An 18525-nucleotide genomic window follows, 5' to 3' on the forward strand; every position below is an offset into this window, starting at 1 on the left:
GGCAACGTAGTAAGACCTTGTCTCTATCCAAAAAAAAAAAAATTAGGCAGGTGTGGTGGTGTATGCCTTTAGTCTTAGATACTTGGCAGGCTGAGGTGGGAAAACCACTTAAGCCCAGGAGATCAAGGATGCAGTGGGCCGTGATCATGCCACTGCAATCCAGCCTGGGCAATACAGTGAGACTCTGTCTCAAAAAACAAACAAAAGCAAAATACACTGAAGATCTTTTAAACAGTTTTATAAAGTATATGTATACTTTTAATATACAATTATATATGAAGTAGAGACCTGAATATTGATATAATGGACACAAACATAAAATTAATTTACTAGTTATAGACTCAGTTATAACCAATATCTTTTCATAATATCTGAGGTTTAATTTTGATTTAACAATAAGAATTCCTTTATCCTCCAGTGAAGGTAATATTCTAATGTATACTATATAAAGAGACATCATTTTATGTTAATAAAGATTAATACACTAAACTGGCTGCCATCATAGGTTAAACAATCTATTTTTAACTTATCAGTAGCAAGAGTTTTGACATAATAAACAATATCTGTACAATCATTTTGGAAAACAAATTAGCAATAGTTGATTAAAAATTTAAAGATGCTCTATAATCCAGTGATCAATGCATTAAAGTGTATATATCAACATAGATGCTAGTCAACAATGTTGAACATCAAAAGCATGCTAAGAAGACAAGAACATCAAAAGCATGCTAAAAAGACCGAAACAACAGAACACCATCTACATAAAATATTTGAAACTGCAATAGCATGCGTTAAGGGATATCTATACATAAAGAAAAAATATAACTAAATAGACAGGAATGATACAGACCAATACTGGATGGTGATTACCTTGGTGGCAGAATGCAGAAAGCCTTTCTCAGTACTGGTTAGATACACGGGAATTTATCTTATTATTTACTATGCTTTGTTATATGTCTTTAATATATCATACTAAATTTTAAAAACATTTTTCTGCCAGATAACAAAGGCCTTTTTATACTGGCCAGATTTAATACACTCTTAGTGTTCACATGAGACTAATACATTAAGAATATATTGGCTGGGCGCAGTGGCTCACACCTGTAACCCAGCACTTTGGCAGGCCAAGGCAGAAGGATCACTCGAGCCTTGGAGTTTGAGACCAGCCTGGACAGCACAACGAGACCCTGTCTCTAAAAAAATAAAATAAAAAATTAGCCAGGCATGGTGGCACATGTGTATGGTCCCAGCTACTTGGGAGGCTGAGGTGGGAGGATCATTTGGGCCTGGGAGGTCCTGGCTGCAGTGAGCCGTCATTGCGCCGCTGCACTACAACCTGGGGAACAGAGCCAGACCCTGTCTCCAAAAAAAAGCTAAAAGTATTTTGGTGCTACATCATTTCTTCCAATAGTTACTGTTGTCGATTTTTAAAAACACTCTCTCATTGGGCAGACATTTACTAAATACTATGTTCAACCTCTCATTCTAAATATTGAGCTTCCACTATGTGCCAGTCAGATAAAATGGTAAGCAAAAATTGTCAGTCTCTGCCCTCATGTAGCTTAAAATCTGGTGGAGAGGCAAGCAAATCAAGTACCTGTATTCACTCTCTTGATAATCTCACCCACACTTTTAAATACCACCTCTACACTGACATCTCCTAAACTTATTATTTCTAGACTGGACTGGAAATATATGCCAGTATACATTCCCAAACTCAACATTCTCCTTGGCTGTCTAACACGCATGTCAAAATAAGTATGTCCAAAGCCAAACTCCTGCAAAATCTGTTCCTCTAGCCTTTGTCCACAAGGGTGCATTGTGCATTATATTTTATATGAATAGCAGCCCCAGGAGTTTTATACGACAACAATAATAATTTTTCATCCCAGAGAATATCAACTACATGCATCTGGCTTCAGGCCAAAAACCTTGGTGTCATCCTCTACTCTTGTTTCACATACAATGTCTGGCAACTTCTCATTTATCTCTTCCATTCCCACCCTGATCTAAGCCACCTTCATCTCTCACGTGGTCTCCTTGATTCAGTCCTTGGTACCACCTCTTCTTCCCCTATGCTCTTTGCCACATATCCTAGTCAGCAGTACCAAAGAGCTGCTTAAGGCCGGGCACAGTGGCTGACACCTGTAAACCCAGCATTTGGGGAGGCCAAGGCGGGTGGATCACTTGAGGCCAGGAGTTTGAGACAAGCCTGGCCAACATAGTGAAACCCTGTCTGTACTAAAAATACAAAAATTACCGAGGCGTGGTGGCATGCACCTGGAGGCCTAGCTACTAGGGAGGCTGAGGTAGGATAATCACTTGAACCCGGGAGGCGGAGGTTGCAGTAAGTTGAGATCACACCACTGCATTGCATTCCAGCCTGGGTGACAGAGCAAGATTGTCAAAAAAAAAGAAAAAAGAAAAAGAAAGAAAGGAAAGAAAGAAAGAAAAGAAAAGAAAAGAAAGAAAGAAAACAAAAGAAAAGAAAAGAAAGAAAGAAAAGAAGAGAAGAGAAAAAAAAGAGCGACTTAAAACCTAACGCGGAAAATGTCACTTCTCTGCTCACAACCCTCTAATGGCTTCCCATCTTTTTCACAATGGTGTTCAGGGCCCCACACCATCTAGCCCTCACCCTACCTCTCATCTTCTAGTACATTCCCTCCCTTGCTCACTCACTGTAGCTCACTGGCCTTTGCCCCGACTTTCCCTTTGCCTGGAATACTATTTCCCCAAACACTCATATGGCTTGCTCTCTCACTCACCTCCTTTAGGCCTTAATGCAGATGTCATCTTCTCAGTAAGGTCTTCCTGATCATCCTATGTAAAGTTGCAACTCCCACTACCCTCACACTTCCTATTGTCTTCTCTCTGCTTTATGTTTTTCATGACACTGTATAGCTAACCTCACCCAAATATCAGATCCACGAGGGCAGGAATTTTAGTGTTGGCTTACTGCTATACCTTCAGCAACTAAACTAGATGTTTTAAATTGCATAAAATAGGCATACAATAGGCATCCAGTAAATATTTGTTGAATCACAACACAAATGTAAAATTGCAATTGACGAGTCCAGTGAAAAAGTAGAGTGCTAGGTGACCCTGTAGAAAGACAAAAAAAGCTTACCTGAGAAAGTCAAACTAGAGCTGAGAACTGAAAGATGAGTAGAAGTTAATTAGGATGTGCACAGGCTCAGTGGTGAGAGGGGCTAAAGGAAGGCTAGTATATCTTAGACCAGAAAGACAGGAAAGATATAAGATGGGGTTGCAGAAGGTAGAAAAAGGTAAAACTGTGAAGAGATCTGTAGACCATATTAAGATGGTTCTTTATACTCAGAGCAACAGGAAGCCAATGAAGTGTTTTAAGCAGAGCGATCACATGAACAGATCCAACAGATGTTGAAAAGATTACCATGGCTACTGGGTAAAAAAGCATTTAGAGGGGTCAAAGTAAATGCAGGTAGATGAAGTAAGAGGTCACTGCAATAATTCACTTGAGAGAAGACAGTATTTTACATTGGGGTGTTGGGAGTAGAGACAGACTGGATAGATAAGGTACTTAGGAGGTTAAAAAAATCAAAGGGATTAGATAAATGGAGTAAAGGTCAAGGGAATTTTAAGGTTTATTTCTAAGTTTCACAAAGTACTATCAGATGCCCCAAGGGAATAAAAAATTCCCATGGATGTGAAGTCTATGTCTTCAAGTAGTATTATCTGGATCTTCAATATCCAAGCTCCTAGCCACCAATGGCTACTAAGCACTTGAAATATAGCTACTCCAAATAAAGATGTACTGCAATTGTTGTATATGTTGGATTTGAAGGCTTAGCGGAGAAAAAAGAATGTAAGATATCTCAATAATTTTTTACACTGATTACAAGTTGAAACGATAATATTTTGTATGTAGCAGGTTACATAAAATCATTAAAATCAATTTCATCTTTCTTTTTACCTTATAATGTGGCTACCAGAAAACAAAGTTATATAAATGGCTTATACTATATTTCTGCTAGACAGCACTGATCTCATGTAAAGCAGCAATACAACTGTTGCAGTTCATTCAAAAGGAAAAAATACACCTAAGAAGAAGACACGTGAATTTTAGGTCAAAAACGTAATTTGCATAAAGAATTTCATTTTTTTGATTTTTTTTTTCAGGGAGGAGAAGAAATAAGTATTTCTGTTTTTTTCTTTTTGCCATTTAAATACAAAAGCCATTTTCTTCTTGTGCTTTATTTATAGAATACATTGTTCTTCTTCTATTGCTAATCCAATGGTTCTACTTAGAGAGCCCTCTGAGGTATGGGGGAAAAGTTAGGAAAACACAGAATTGTGGAAATGATGGGAACTGAGAGATCATTTCGGCCCACCCCTTCATTTATAGGTATCGAATTTGAGATACTAAGACAGGAAGTAACTTACTTGAAAATCACAGGACTAATACTACCTACATCATGTAGGACATAAATGGAAACTCATAGTCATTACAGTGTTCAGGGCCACTACAGACTTGTATATAGCACAATGAATACACTATATTTTGTTCCCGAAAGAACTAAAAATGTATCTATTTTATAGTATTGAATTTCAGGATTATCAATGACTTTGTTTTGGAATACAAAATCACATTGATATACTAGATGAGAGGTTAAAAAAAATCAGATTTTAGAGTCTGAAACCCAGTTCCACCACTTAGTTGTGTACCAAAGACAATTATCACTGTTTCCTCATCAGTAAAACAGAGATACTATCATACTCAGGATGTTAAAATGATAGGAACACTATACACACCCCCCCCCCCCAATGCTTATAGTGGATAGATGCATAACGCCAGTCCCTTTGTTTTCATTAGAAACAAATGATGTGTTTCTTGATCCTTTCTCTCCTCTCCAAAATGTCAACGCAGTCATATTATTAAGTCATAAAATAAAGATATAAGGGAAAAGATTACTAGAGTTAGTGGTGAAACCCAGTTTCAAATTTCCATCTTCCCATTAAAAAGCTTCAAAGCAATAGGTAAATCATTCAACTTCCCTAAGTCTATTTCCTCCAGTAAGTAATGCAGCCAAATCAATCAAAATGATTCAAATACAGCTGACCTGTAAACAACACATGGGTCTACTTATACATGGATTTTCTTCCACCTCTACCACCCCTGAGATAGCAGAACAAATCTCCCTTCTTCCTCAGTCTACTCGATGTGAGGCTAATGAGGATAAAGACCTTTATGATGATCCGCTTCCCCTGAATGAATAGTAAATATTGTTTCTCTTCCTTATGATTTTCTTAGTAACATTTTTTCTCTAGTTTATTGTAAGAACCGAGTACAAAATACATATAACATACAAAATATGTGTTAGTTGATTGTTTATGTTACCAGTAAGGCTTTTGGTCAACATCAGGCTATTTGAAGTTAAGTTTGCAGGGAATCAAAAGTTATAGAAAGAGTTTTCACTGAGCAAGTGTCAATGCTCCTAACCTCCGCTTTGTTCAAATGTCAAGTATAGTCCTATCTATGACTCAATAATGTATTGCTATGAATGCCACGTGGGTTTCTGAGGCCCAAACAGTATGTAGATAAGTTACAACACAAGCTTCAAACAGTTTAAAATTAATATGAAGTATAATTTGACATTTCTAAAACACTTAATTTGAGATTGATCGTTTTCTATATTTAAAAGGAACATTCTCAAAACTACTTACATCTGGTTGAATAGCTTTAAATACTGGAACATCCATTAATGTTATCTGACCCTGAAATATAAAGTAAAAATGACAATTTCTTCTTTGGAATTCTATACCATAACATGTAACCTAAATTAAAATTATATTCTATACTAAAATATTACCAAATACTCAATTTTATAAGGGCTTATGGAAAACAAAATTTAGCCCCTGTATCATTAAATAGAATTATTTCTAATGATCTCATGTCTATTTATATTTTCTTGGAAGATAAATTGTGTAAAGTTAAAAAATAAAAATAATTTTAAAAATTTGGACAGTCACATTAAATTATAATAAAAAAATAAAAACCAGATTTATTAGTTCACATAGCAGTGTTCTTGTTATGATGATTACAGCTCCTCAAACAGTGGTATAAAATCAGATATTACTAAAAAGGTTTTCTTCCTAACTTATAAAAAAATAATGAAACTACACTAAAGCCAACATTATATCTAAGAGCTTTATATGCTATGGACCTATCCCACTTATGGCTATAGATATAAGACAAAAGTCAACACTATCAAGGAATAATATGCTATGACCAAGCACAGTTTATCTCTGGAATGCAGGAATGGTTTAACATTAGGAAATCAATATATTCTGTTAACAAATTAAAGGAGAATGAGAAAACAAATAAATTTATATTAAGAAATAAATGTTTTTCTAGATACCTTTCATCTAATAACACCTTCATATTTCATTTTTCAATTTTTTAATTAAAAAAACCAGTGAAAATGTTTCTTAGATATGTCAACAAAATACAGTTGGCTTAGAGAAATGGTATAGAGGGATGAAAGCAATTACCATAATGGTAAATACATATTGCTACTTACCAAATTGAAGTGTAACTTATAAAGTTGCCCTAAAAAAAAATGTACAGCTTTTCTTACTTTTCCCACTTCATCCCTCTGTTTGCTCCACAGCTGTACTATTTTCCCCAATAATTCCCATATCCAGGTTTCTAAAAGCTGTCTCTTTTGCTGGACCTACAAATTCTAACTCAATAGCACCAATATGTAAATTATGTGCAAAACTGGAGAAGACAGAGGTAGGAGGCTTACCGCATATTCTTCTGGTGTAACCTTAAGAACATCGAATACCACAGCATCAAAGCTTTTCTTCAATTCAGAGCCTTTGTCACTTAAGGATTCAGAGCTGCTACTTTTCTGTTAAAGTGAAAGAAAATGCAGCCTTTTAAATACTGTCTCACAATCAAGTGATAGAAACTAGATTGGCCTTAAAAACTGAGAAAACAAAACAGTAGGTTAACAAATGCTGCAGAAAAGCTGAGCAGAACATGCTGCTTAGTTGTTAGAGTAGCAGATAAAGGGTCAGACAACTTGAAATCTAAAACTGTGACTTTAAATTTTTAGGTTCTTGAATGAGTCATTTTCTTGTGTGTCAGTTTCCTCATCCTGACAACCTATCATTTCCTATAGAAATAAATGATTTTAACTAGTTCAATGATTCTCAAATAAGGTAAAGGGAAGTCAGGGGAGAAGGCTATACACTTACTTAAAATTTTTTAAACTAATTTTTATTAAGAAAAAGACAAATTAGCTTTATAACATAAGTTATCAGAAAATATTCAGAATGCTGTTAATTAAAGAGTTACATATAATCCATTCTTAGTTATGTGATCTGTTTGTGATAGTACAATTAATACTATTCTTCCTATTATATTACAAATTTAAGTTTTCCCTGCTTAAAAATTACTGTTTCAAGTTTGAATATGCTGTGGCTATACATAGAATGAAAGGTGGATTTTGGCCCTGAAAATCTTATTACTGTTAAAAATTTTCCACTTCGTCTGTGCCATGACATAATAATATATTCTATATCAGCTGGCTAAATTCAGAGGAACATCAATATGAGAATATTTAGATCAGGCTCTATTAAATGGTGGTAGGATATGAGGCTACAGATAACAGCAAAAAAATTAATCAAAGTTTCAATTAGCACAGTACACACAGATCAACCCACCAGCTATTATGTATTAGTTTTAAGCACTTGTCATTATGCCTCATTTTTGCTTTTCCTCCCTTTTAGTAGCAGCTAAATACCAAGTATCGAGCCACGATCATTACAAAGAAAGGGATCTGTCCTTAACTTTAAAAAATTCTCAACTATTATTACTTCAAATATTTCTTCTGCTTCTTTCTCTTGTCTTTCTGGTGTTCCCATTATGCATATGCTACACCTTTTGTCACTGTCCTACAGTCCTCGGCTATTCTGGATTTTTTTTTTTTCATTCTATTTTCTCTTTGCATTTCAGTTTGGGAAGTTTTACTGACAAGTCTTCCAGTTCACTGATTCTTTCCTTGGCTGTCTATTGGTCACCAGTCTACTGGTACTGGTTAGCTCACCAAAGGCATTCTTCGTTTTTGTCACAGTGCTTTTGAATCCTAGCATTTCTTTTCAATTCTTAATAGTTTTAATATCCCAGCCTATATTATCCATTTGTTCTCGCATGCTGTACGCTTTTTTTCATTAGAGACTTTGGCATATTAATGACAGTTAATTTTAACTCCCAGTCTGATAATTGTGAAATCTCTGCCGCATGAGTGTGGTTCTGTTGCTTGATGTATCTCTTCAAATTGTGTTTTTTCCTTGCCTTTTAGCATGGCTTGTAATTTTTTGTTGAAAGCTAGAAATGGTATATTGGGTAATAGGAACTCAGGTTGAATAGGCCTTTACTGTAAGGGTTTATTTTTATCATGCTAGGCATTATGCTGTGCTTATAATTTGGTGTTGTTATAGGTGTCTGAGTCTTCAATTTCCTCTAGTATCATTTTTTTATCCTCTGTTGTCTTTGGGTTTCCCTAGAAATCTCTTCTTACAGTCTGAGCCTTGCAGTTCTTTCAGCTGAAATCTTAGTATTATACAGGAGCCCTGCTGATGTGGTGGGGGAAGGCAGGGTGTGTGTGTGTATTTGAGGGGGTGCTGGGGGGGAGTGCCCTATAGTCCTAAGATTAGGTTTCAGTCTTTCACTGAGTGTGTCCCCAGGCTATGACCTTCACAAATGCTTCTCTGTCCCCCTGGCTCTGCTTAGGTGAGACAGGAAGTCTAGAGGCGCTTCAAGTTGAGGATTTTTCCTCTCCCAAGTAGGTTAGGCTCTGGTGAAGTAGTTTCCCTTGAGGGCAGGTGGAGAACAGAATGCTCTGGGCATATTTCAATATGGTTACTTTCTATCTGGGTGTATTTCAAAATGGCTACTTCTTTCCTCCTCCTGCTAGAAGCAGAAGTGAATTTTTCTCTGTCTTTACAGTGAAAAACTGGTGGGCATCCTAGAGGTAATAAAAATCACAAAAGCAGAGGGTGAGAAGAACCTAAGACTGGACACCCAAGGAGTTTTTAACTTTCAAGCTAGTCCACACACTGTCTCCAGCAGTTCATCAATTAGGGTTTACGTGGCTCCACTGACTTCTGCTCCCGTAAGCTGTGATTCTCTATTTGCCTATCTCTCCAGGTTTCAGGGCATCACTGTTAAATGTGCTCTGTTATAGCAATTCTCTGATAAAGCTAAGAGGAGTTATTGATTTTCAGTTTGTTTAGCTTTTTTCCTATTGTGAGGACAGGAGTGATGAATTCTAAGCTCTTTACAAATCTGAGCAGAAACCTGAATTCCAATGAATGAATCCAAGCAGAAACCTCAAGTCTCATAAACAAAATGGAGTTTTATTTCTTGTGTTTAATCTCTGTAACTATGACTAGTTTATAGTATGTCAACAATATTATTTTACATCCCAAAACTAATAAAACATTTTTTTCATAATGTTAAGTATTCAAATAGACATCAGTTAAACAGTATACACTAATCCAATAGCTGTCCAAATAACCAGATGCATTCTGTCAGGTGAACACATGAATCATAAACATAAATCAGTAATTTTCTCCAAGTTTTTAACTCATCCAAGTTAGTAAACCATCATGACAATTTTATTGCTTATCAAAAAGAATAAACACTTCTCTTTTTTCCTTCTTAATGGCCAATAGAGGCTTAAAAATTACTAGTGTGCATTTTGACATGCTTCCCTAATACCAGTAATAAATTGGTAATAAGACACTAAGCAATAATGTCCACCAGGAGAATAGCAATAATTCATTCAAGGCATGACTCAAAAACTTCCAAATGTCTTCTAAATGTCTGAAAACAAGTTCACTGTAATTCTCCTACTGACGGAAACTTCAAACACAGGTTAAATATAAAAGGATAAAGTATTTTATCCATTCTGTAAGCTTATCACTTCTATAAGAAATTTGTACTTTGATGTTACTAGACCTATAATTTGAGAGAAGGTGGAAAATACAGATTTTTAATTTTATTTTCTTGCCACAATAAATGGACAATTTAAATGGCAGACTTTTTTCACACTTACTTTATAACTGCTAATTATACTACTCTGAAGCCTGATGTAATTAATTCACTTCTGGTAAAGTCAACAGAATTGTTTGTACAAGTGAAATGATCTATTTTATTTAACAAATATTTGTATTCTGCTTCCTATGATACTAGAACAGGTATTTCTGGATATATAGTTAAAAATATATACATACATATATATATGACATATTCAAGAAATATGGTTATAAATATACAAAGAAAACAAACATATATTACAAACATATATATAAACATAATCTTATGGTTGTAAATATAAAAAAGCTAGGCATACATTTACGGAAAAAATTACAGAAAGAGATTTTTCTAAGTGACAGTTTTAAAAATGGGAAAGCTCCCATCTGTTTAAGGGATTAGGAGAGGCTTTACTAAAAGCAGAGCATTTGAAATATGTTTGAAAGACAAAACTTTTTGTGTGTGCAGTGATGGGGAGGGGACACACCAGAATGGGAAGAAAAATTCCAGCTAGAAACATTGGTATAGGCAAAGTTATGACAGAAGAAGGAAAATGTAATAGTTTATACAGACAACAGCAAATGTAGTATTCTCTCGTTAGACTGTTAAGTTTCAAGTAGAGGATTAGTAGGGGTTAAATCCAAAAATTTGGGGCCATTTTGAAGAAAGTCTTGAATAAAAGGCTCAGTGGGCATTTAAATTTAATTAGCAGGCAATGAGGAACCACAGACAGTTTTGAGAAAAGATAAAGTTTAAGAGCTGTATTTTAAGAATATTAAACTTAAATTTCAGTTGAAGGATCAGAAACAACAGAAAATATAAGTGCAACACCCAACTAAAAGGTCATGGCACTAATCTAGACAAGAAATAATAAACGACCAAACTAACATGGTAGTACAGTAATAGAAATAAGGAGAAAAGTACTGGATCCCAGAGATAAAGCACAGTGGACAGGCTCTAAGATAGCTGCTAAAGATCTCTATCTCTTGGTATTCTCAACCCTGTGTGATCCTCTCCCCTTGAGTGTGGGCAGAACCTGTGACTTGTTTCTAACCAGCAGAATATGGAAAAGGAGATGAGATGTCACTTCCATGATTACGTTATATAAGATTGTAACTTCTGTCTTGCTGGCGGACTCTCTCTGCTATGATGAGACAATGGTTGTGGTGGGCAAAAATTAACAACACATTGGCCGGATGCAGTGGCTCACATCTATAATCCCAGCAGTTTGGGAGGCCAAGGTAGGTGGATCACCTGATGTCAGGAGTTCAAGACCAGCCTGGCCAACAAGGTGAAACCCCATCTCTACTAAAAATACAAAAATTAGCCAGGCGTGGTGGCAAGCACCTGTAATCCCAGCTACTAGGGAGGCTGAGGCAGGAGAATTGCTTGAACCTGGGAGGCAGAGGTTGCAATGGGCCCAGATCATGCCACTGCACTCCAGCCTGGGCAACAAGAACAAAACTCTGTCTCAAACCCCACCACAAATAAACCACATATCTAAAGATTTAAACTTAGATGGCTATGGAAATGTGATGCTGTTAACGTAAGTTAGAGAAAAGGCTTGGACTATTTTCTTTATGGTTGTGGAGCAGAACAGTAATCAGAAACTTGATTTTGTGGACATTAAAATGTCTGGTCCATCAAAAATGCTTAATAAAATTCATGAGGGAAGCCAGAGCTAGAGATAAAAATAAATCATCTACATAACAAAAACAATTGAAACCATAGACTTAGACTATTTTCAGTGATATCAAGGCCTAAGTAACTAGCTGGGGCAAAATGGAGTTGAGGCTATTAAGGAACTTTGAGGTCAAGGTGTTAAAGGGTCATAAACATTATTCTCATCCAATATACTAAGAGAAAAATAAAAAATATAGAAGCCAGATGCTAAAGTTATTAAGGAAAGCAGGCAAGTTCCCTAGATTTATACACAAAGAAAAAAATTAAAAAGTTGGGGCAAAAATACAATCATAATATATTAACTAGAAGGGTGAGCATCTAGTTCAGTCTTCACATCTCCATCTTAAATGCTAAACTACATCAGCAGAGTAAGCCCTTACAACATTCCAGCCTAACGGTTCTTTGGTTTCCTCTAATATATGTGGAATCAAGGGATCTAGATGGGTCCAAAATTTAGTGATTCCAAGTAAAAGAATCTTTCTTTGCCTTACTTGCATTATTGCCCTCAAGGATGATGTAATGTAAAAATACTCTAAAAAGAAATTCTATGTTTCTTTTAAAAATAAAGAGTTTTATGAGTTACCATTATTTGTCATTATTTTTCAAGTATCTTAAGTAGATAAGGATTAGGTATACCTATGATGCACAGGGAACATACGAATCACTAAAGTAAAAGTAAAAATATGTGTATTTCTCATTGTTCAATTCCCACCTATGAGTGAGAATATGCGGTGTTTGGTTTTTTGTTCTTGTGATAGTTTACTGAGAATGATGATTTCCAATTTCATCCATGTCCCTACAAAGGACATGAACTCATCATTTTTTATGGCTGCATAGTATTCCATGGTGTATATGTGCCACATTTTCTTAATCCAGTCTATCATTGTTGGACATTTGGGTTGGTTCCAAGTCTTTGCTATTGTGAATAATGCTGCAATAAACATATGTGTGCATGTGTCTTTATAGCAGCATGATTTATAGTCCTTTGGGTATATACCCAGTAATGGGATGGCTGGGTCAAATGGTATTTCTAGTTCTAGATCCCTGAGGAATTGCCACACTGACTTCCACAATGGTTGAACTGGTTTACAGTCCCACCAACAGTGTAAAAGTGTTCCTATTTGTCCACATCCTCTCCAGCACCTGTTGTTTCCTGACTTTTTAATGACTGCCATTCTAACTGGTGTGTGATGGTATCTCATTGTGGTTTTGATTTGCATTTCTCTGATGGCCAGTGATGATGAGCATTTTTTCATGTGTTTTTTGGCTGCATAAATGTCTTCTTTTGAGAAGTGTCTGTTCATGTCCTTCACCCACTTTTTGATGGGGTTGTTTGTTTTTTTCTTGTAAATTTGTTTGAGTTCATTGTAGATTCTGGATATTAGCCCTTTGTCAGATGAGTAGGTTGCGAAAATTTTCTCCCATTTTGTAGGTTGCCTGTTCACTCTGATGGTAGTTTCTTTTGCTGTGCAGAAGCTCTTTAGTTTAATTAGATCCCATTTGTCAATTTTGTCTTTTGTTGCCATTGTTTTTGGTGTTTTAGACATGAAGTCCTTGCCCATGCCTATGTCCTGAATGGTAATGCCTAGGTTTTCTTCTAGGGTTTTTATGGTTTTAGGTCTAATGTTTAAGTCTTTAATCCATCTTGAATTGATTTTTGTATAAGGTGTAAGGAAGGGATCCAGTTTCAGCTTTCTACATATGGCTAGCCAGTTTTCCCAGCACCATTTATTAAATAGGGAATCCTTTCCCCATTGCTTGTTTTTCTCAGGTTTGTCAAAGATCAGATAGTTGTAGATATGCGGTGTTATTTCTGAGGGCTCTGTTCTGTTCCATTGATCTATATCTCTGTTTTGGTACCAGTACCATGCTGTTTTGGTTACCGTAGCCTTGTAGTATAGTTTGAAGTCAGGTAGTGTGATGCCTCCAGCTTTGTTCTTTTGGCTTAGGATTGCCTTGGCGATGCGGGCTCTTTTTTGGTTCCATATGAACTTTAAAGTAGTTTTTTCCAATTCTGTGAAGAAAGTCATTGGTAGCTTGATGGGGATGGCATTGAATCTGTAAATTACCTTGGGCAGTATGGCCATTTTCACCATATTGATTCTTCCTACCCATGAGCATGGAATGTTCTTCCAGTTGTTTGTATCCTCTTTTATTTCCTTGAGCAGTGGTTTGTAGTTCTCCTTGAAGAGGTCCTTCACATCCCTTGTAAGTTGGATTCCTGTGTATTTTATTCTCTTTGAAGCAATTGTGAATGGGAGTTCACTCATGATTTGGCTCTCTGTTTGTCTGTTATTGGTGTATAAGAATGCTTGTGATTTTTGTACATTGATTTTGTATCCTGAGACTTTGCTGAAGTTGCTTATCAGCTTAAGGAGATTTCACATGGACACAGGAAGGGGAATATCACACTCTGGGGACTGTGGTGGGGTGGGGGGAGGGGGGAGGGATAGCATTGGGAGATATACCTAATGCTAGATGACGAGTTAGTGGGTGCAGCGCACCAGCACGGCACATGTATACATTGGTAACTAACCCGCACAATGTGCACATGTACCCTAAAACTTAAAGTATAAAAAAAATAGAAATTTAAAAAAAAGAAAATGTGTATTTCTGCACTAAATGCACTTCTGATTTAAGTATGTGAACAAACATAATGCTTGAAAAATTAGAAAGCCAGGTAAGAAACTTTACACCCAAGCTTCTTAAATATCTTACCTCAGAAGCAGTAGCTGCAGTATTGACACTGCTTGCCTGCCCGTTCATTAGGTCCATGCTTTCCTCATCAGTCCCTGACCTTATGTTAACAGCAACAGAGGACTGACTGCCTCATGTCCAAGGCCACAAATACATTATTCCTGTAAAAAAAAAAAAAAGTTAAGCAAATGTCTTCCTCGAAGTTCAAGAAAACAACTCTATGCCTACCACCATGCCAAGAAACAAAAATTTCAACTTCACTAAACTCTATTTATTATCTTAGCTCGGTCGCTAAATCCAAACTGAGGACAATCTTGTATGCTCTTTTCAAACAATCAGAACACCAAATAAACAGTATTCAATAGATGTTATTGTTATGTTCTTCATAAGCAAAGCAAAAGCATAACTTTTCGCTAAGTGGGTATTGCGAGGGAAAAAAATCAAATGTACAACTTTCTTAAAGTAAATAAAATGTGTAAAAACACAGGTAGCAAAGTAACACATACCACAACACAATAAATTTTTAGCGATCCAAATGACACCTGCAAATCAACAATACTGAATAAGCTTATCACAGCTAGTGATCTAGATTACCAACATATCACAAATACTTAAAATATTATGAACTACATGTCATAAAAATACAATCATCTCTCAGTATCCATGGGGGATTTGTTCCAGGATCTACTATAGATACCAAAATCCACCGATGCTTAAGGCCCTTATATAATGGTGCAGTATTTGCATATCACCTATACACATCCTCTTGTATACTTTAAATCATCTCCGGATTACTCATAATACTTAATACAGTGCCAATGCTACATAAATTGTTGTTATATTGTATTTTTTAGGGAATTATAGCAAGGAAAAGTCTGTACATGTTCAGTACAGATGCAACCATCCTTTTTTTTTTTTTTTTTGCCCCAAGTATTTTCAACTCAGATTTGTTTGAATCCAGATGTAGAACCCACGGATATGGTGGCTTTACTGTACCATAATATACACTATGTTTATTTGTATAGGACTTTAAAGTTTATTAAATATCTTTAATACATTATGTTGATTTGCACAACTACCAATAACACTAATTAGGGAAGATATACCCACATAACAAACAAATACAGAGCTTCTGAGGACACAGGATGGTAAATAAGGAGCCAAGAACAAGTTTCAAGCCATCAAAATTCTAGTCAAATATTCTTTTCACAACACAGATTTTCCACTTTACTGGAAGTCAGAGTACTTACTTGAAGTTCTAATACCTTTCCATAAATAACCTGTCATATAAACTGAGTAGGTAACTTTACCTCTAGGACAGAATTTCTTCCTCTTTGTAAAATGACAGTGGTAAATGAACTTTAAGATCCCTTTTCAACTTTAAAGATCTATGACGTTTTTCATAAGAGAAATGGTAAGTGTCTATAAATTAGGTACTCTATGCTACATTCACTTTAAAAGCTGAGTTTTAAATGTTAATAATAATTACTTCAATGCTAAGTTTCCTTTCTCTGGAGAAGCAATATAGGATATAGTGATTTAAAAGCACAAATTTTGGAACCACATTACCTCTGTGTAAACCCAGGAAATTTTAACTTTTCTGTACTCAGTTTTCTCATCTATAAAATAGGGATAATAAGTACCTACTTCATAGAGTTGTGGTGAAGCGAAATGAGATAATATACACAAAGCACCTAAAACAGTGTTGGCACATGGTAAATATGCTATTACTATGATGCAATGATGATGCAGATGTTACTATCTGCTTAATCCCCATAAAGCTTAAATTCAACAGAGTCTCTTAAATAAAAAAGAAAAGACAAAACCTTAGAAATACACCTTTGGGAAGCAATTGTTGCTGGGCATTACTAAAAATCCTAATTGCAAACACAATGAATGAGAATGGCTAAGATCTGTTTCCTAGATGTAGTAAAACATGCTCTTGGTTTTGAAATGCTTAAAAATTATTACTAATGATAGCAGCCTTCAGTCACATCTTGAATTTATCTTAATTTATTCAGATACAGCCTAGGTACCTGCTAAGAGCAGAACATCGTGCTAGGATTTTTAAAACAGAAATATATTCAAAATCATGAAGTTTTAAAACCATTTAACGCACCTACTTAGAAAATCAACGTGAAAATGAATAAACTACAAAACAATTTCCTCCCATCTAAACTATCTTATTCTATAAGCTTCATTATCCTTATAGTATTAAGAATCAACTTATATTTATACTGCTATACAACAAAACCAGCTGATAATCCAGATTCTCTTTGAACATAGCACTCAGTTTGCAAAATATTTTTCAAATAATTTCATTTCATTCCACTTTCTAGGCAACATTAAGTATAACATGAATTTATAAATCAGGGGTGCCCCCTAGTGCTAAGAAAAAGATTTTAATTTAATAGTTAAAGGAGTTATATCTTTAACTTACTTTACATATCAAAATATACAATTTATTACTTTTACTTAAAAAAATGTAATTAATACAGACCAGGAACAATATTAAAATATTTGTAAACTATAAGCATGAAGAATTACATTTTCTCTCCTTTTATTTTTTTTTTTGAGACAGAGTTTTGCTTGTTGCCCAGGCTGGCATGCAATGGCATGATCTCAGCTCACTGCAACCTCCGCCTCCCAGGTTCAAGCAATTCTCCAGCCTCAGCCTCCTGAGTAGCTGGGATTATAGGCACAAGCCACCACACCCAGCTAATTTTGGGTATTTTTAGTAGAGACAGGGTTTCACCATGTTGGTCAGGCTGTAGAGACAGGGTTTCACCATGTTAGCCAGGCTGGTCTCGAACTCCTAACCTCAGGTGATCTGCAGGCCTTGGCCTCCCAAAGTGCTGGGATTACAGGTGTCAGCCACTGCACCTGGCCTTCTCTGCTTTTAAAATAAATTGTCACCCATGTATTTCATGAAAATTAAGGTCACATTAAAATCCATTACATATTTTAAAATATAGCAAAGCATACCTTAAAGAATATCAACTTTTCGTAACTATTTACAAATGTACATGTCAATAGTATTTTTTTTTTTTGAGACGGAGTCTTGCTCTGTTGCCCAGGCTGGAGTGCAGTGGCGGGATCTCGGCTCACTGCAAGCTCCATCTCCCGGGTTCACACCATTCTCCTGCCTCAGCCTCCTGAGTAGCTGGGACTACAGGCGCCCGCCACCACGCCCGGCTAATTTTTTGTATTTTTAGTAGAGATGGGGTTTCACCGTGTTAGCCAGGAGTCAATAGTATTTAATAATGTTGAAGTATAACAGAGAGGCTTATACGATATTATAAAAGTACTACAAGTTCTAAAAGACAGAGATACGAGTTTATTCTTTTAGTACGTCCTTCAAAGACCTTTCTATACTTTGCACACAGGAAAGTTCACATTAAATATACCAAATATATGCTTTAATATTTTATTTACTTTTCTTTGTGTTATAAATGACAAGATCTTTCAACATGACTCAACATCACAGTAGCCTTTTTTTTAAGAGACAGGGTCTTGCTCTGTCATGCAGGCTGGAGCACATGGCACAATCTTAGCTCACTGCAGCCTCCAATTCCTGGGGTCAAGCAATCCTCCCACCACCTCAGCTTTCTGAGTAGCTGAGGTGTGCACCACCATGCCCGGCTAATTGTTTACATTTTTTTAGAGACAGGGTATCACTATTACATCATCATCTATAAAATAGCAGACGTTATTTCTCAAAGTGTAAAGAAAAGTTTAAAAATAGGCCAGGTACAGGGGCTCACGCCTGTAATCCTAGCACTTTGGAAAGCTGAGACAGGCGGATTACCTGAGGTCAGGAGTTCGAGACCAGCCGGCCAACATGGTGAAACCCCGTCTCCATTAAAAACACAAAAAATTACCTGGGTGTGGTGGCACATGCCTGTAATCCCAGCTTCTTGGGAGGCTGAGGTAGGAGAATCGCTTGAACCTGGGAGGCAGAGGTTGCAGTGAGCCGAGATTGCACCACTGTACTCCACCTTGGGAGACAGCGAGACTCCGCCTCAAAAAAATGTTTAAAAATAACAAAGTTACTTCATTCA

At 36.1% G+C, this 18525-nt stretch overlaps 1 protein-coding gene across 7 annotated transcripts in view; it reads right to left on the reverse strand.

The window, feature by feature from the left end:
- RALGPS2 (Ral GEF with PH domain and SH3 binding motif 2) overlaps positions 1-18525 on the reverse strand; it is a 186791-nt gene that overhangs the window by 121523 nt on the left and 46743 nt on the right. For all 7 annotated transcript variants that reach the window (XM_001155326.8, XM_009439001.5, XM_001155266.8 and 4 more), the window contains exons 2-4: positions 14486-14625; positions 6789-6893; positions 5704-5754 (exon numbers count right to left, since the gene is read on the reverse strand). In XM_001155326.8, the coding sequence (XP_001155326.1) occupies positions 5704-5754; positions 6789-6893; positions 14486-14542 (213 nt within the window). In that variant the 5' untranslated portion in view covers positions 14543-14625. The remainder of the gene's footprint in view (positions 1-5703; positions 5755-6788; positions 6894-14485; positions 14626-18525) is intronic.

Source organism: Pan troglodytes, chromosome 1 (assembly GCF_028858775.2).
Source record: "Pan troglodytes isolate AG18354 chromosome 1, NHGRI_mPanTro3-v2.0_pri, whole genome shotgun sequence".
In the NCBI taxonomy this organism is placed as follows: Eukaryota; Metazoa; Chordata; class Mammalia; order Primates; family Hominidae; genus Pan; species Pan troglodytes.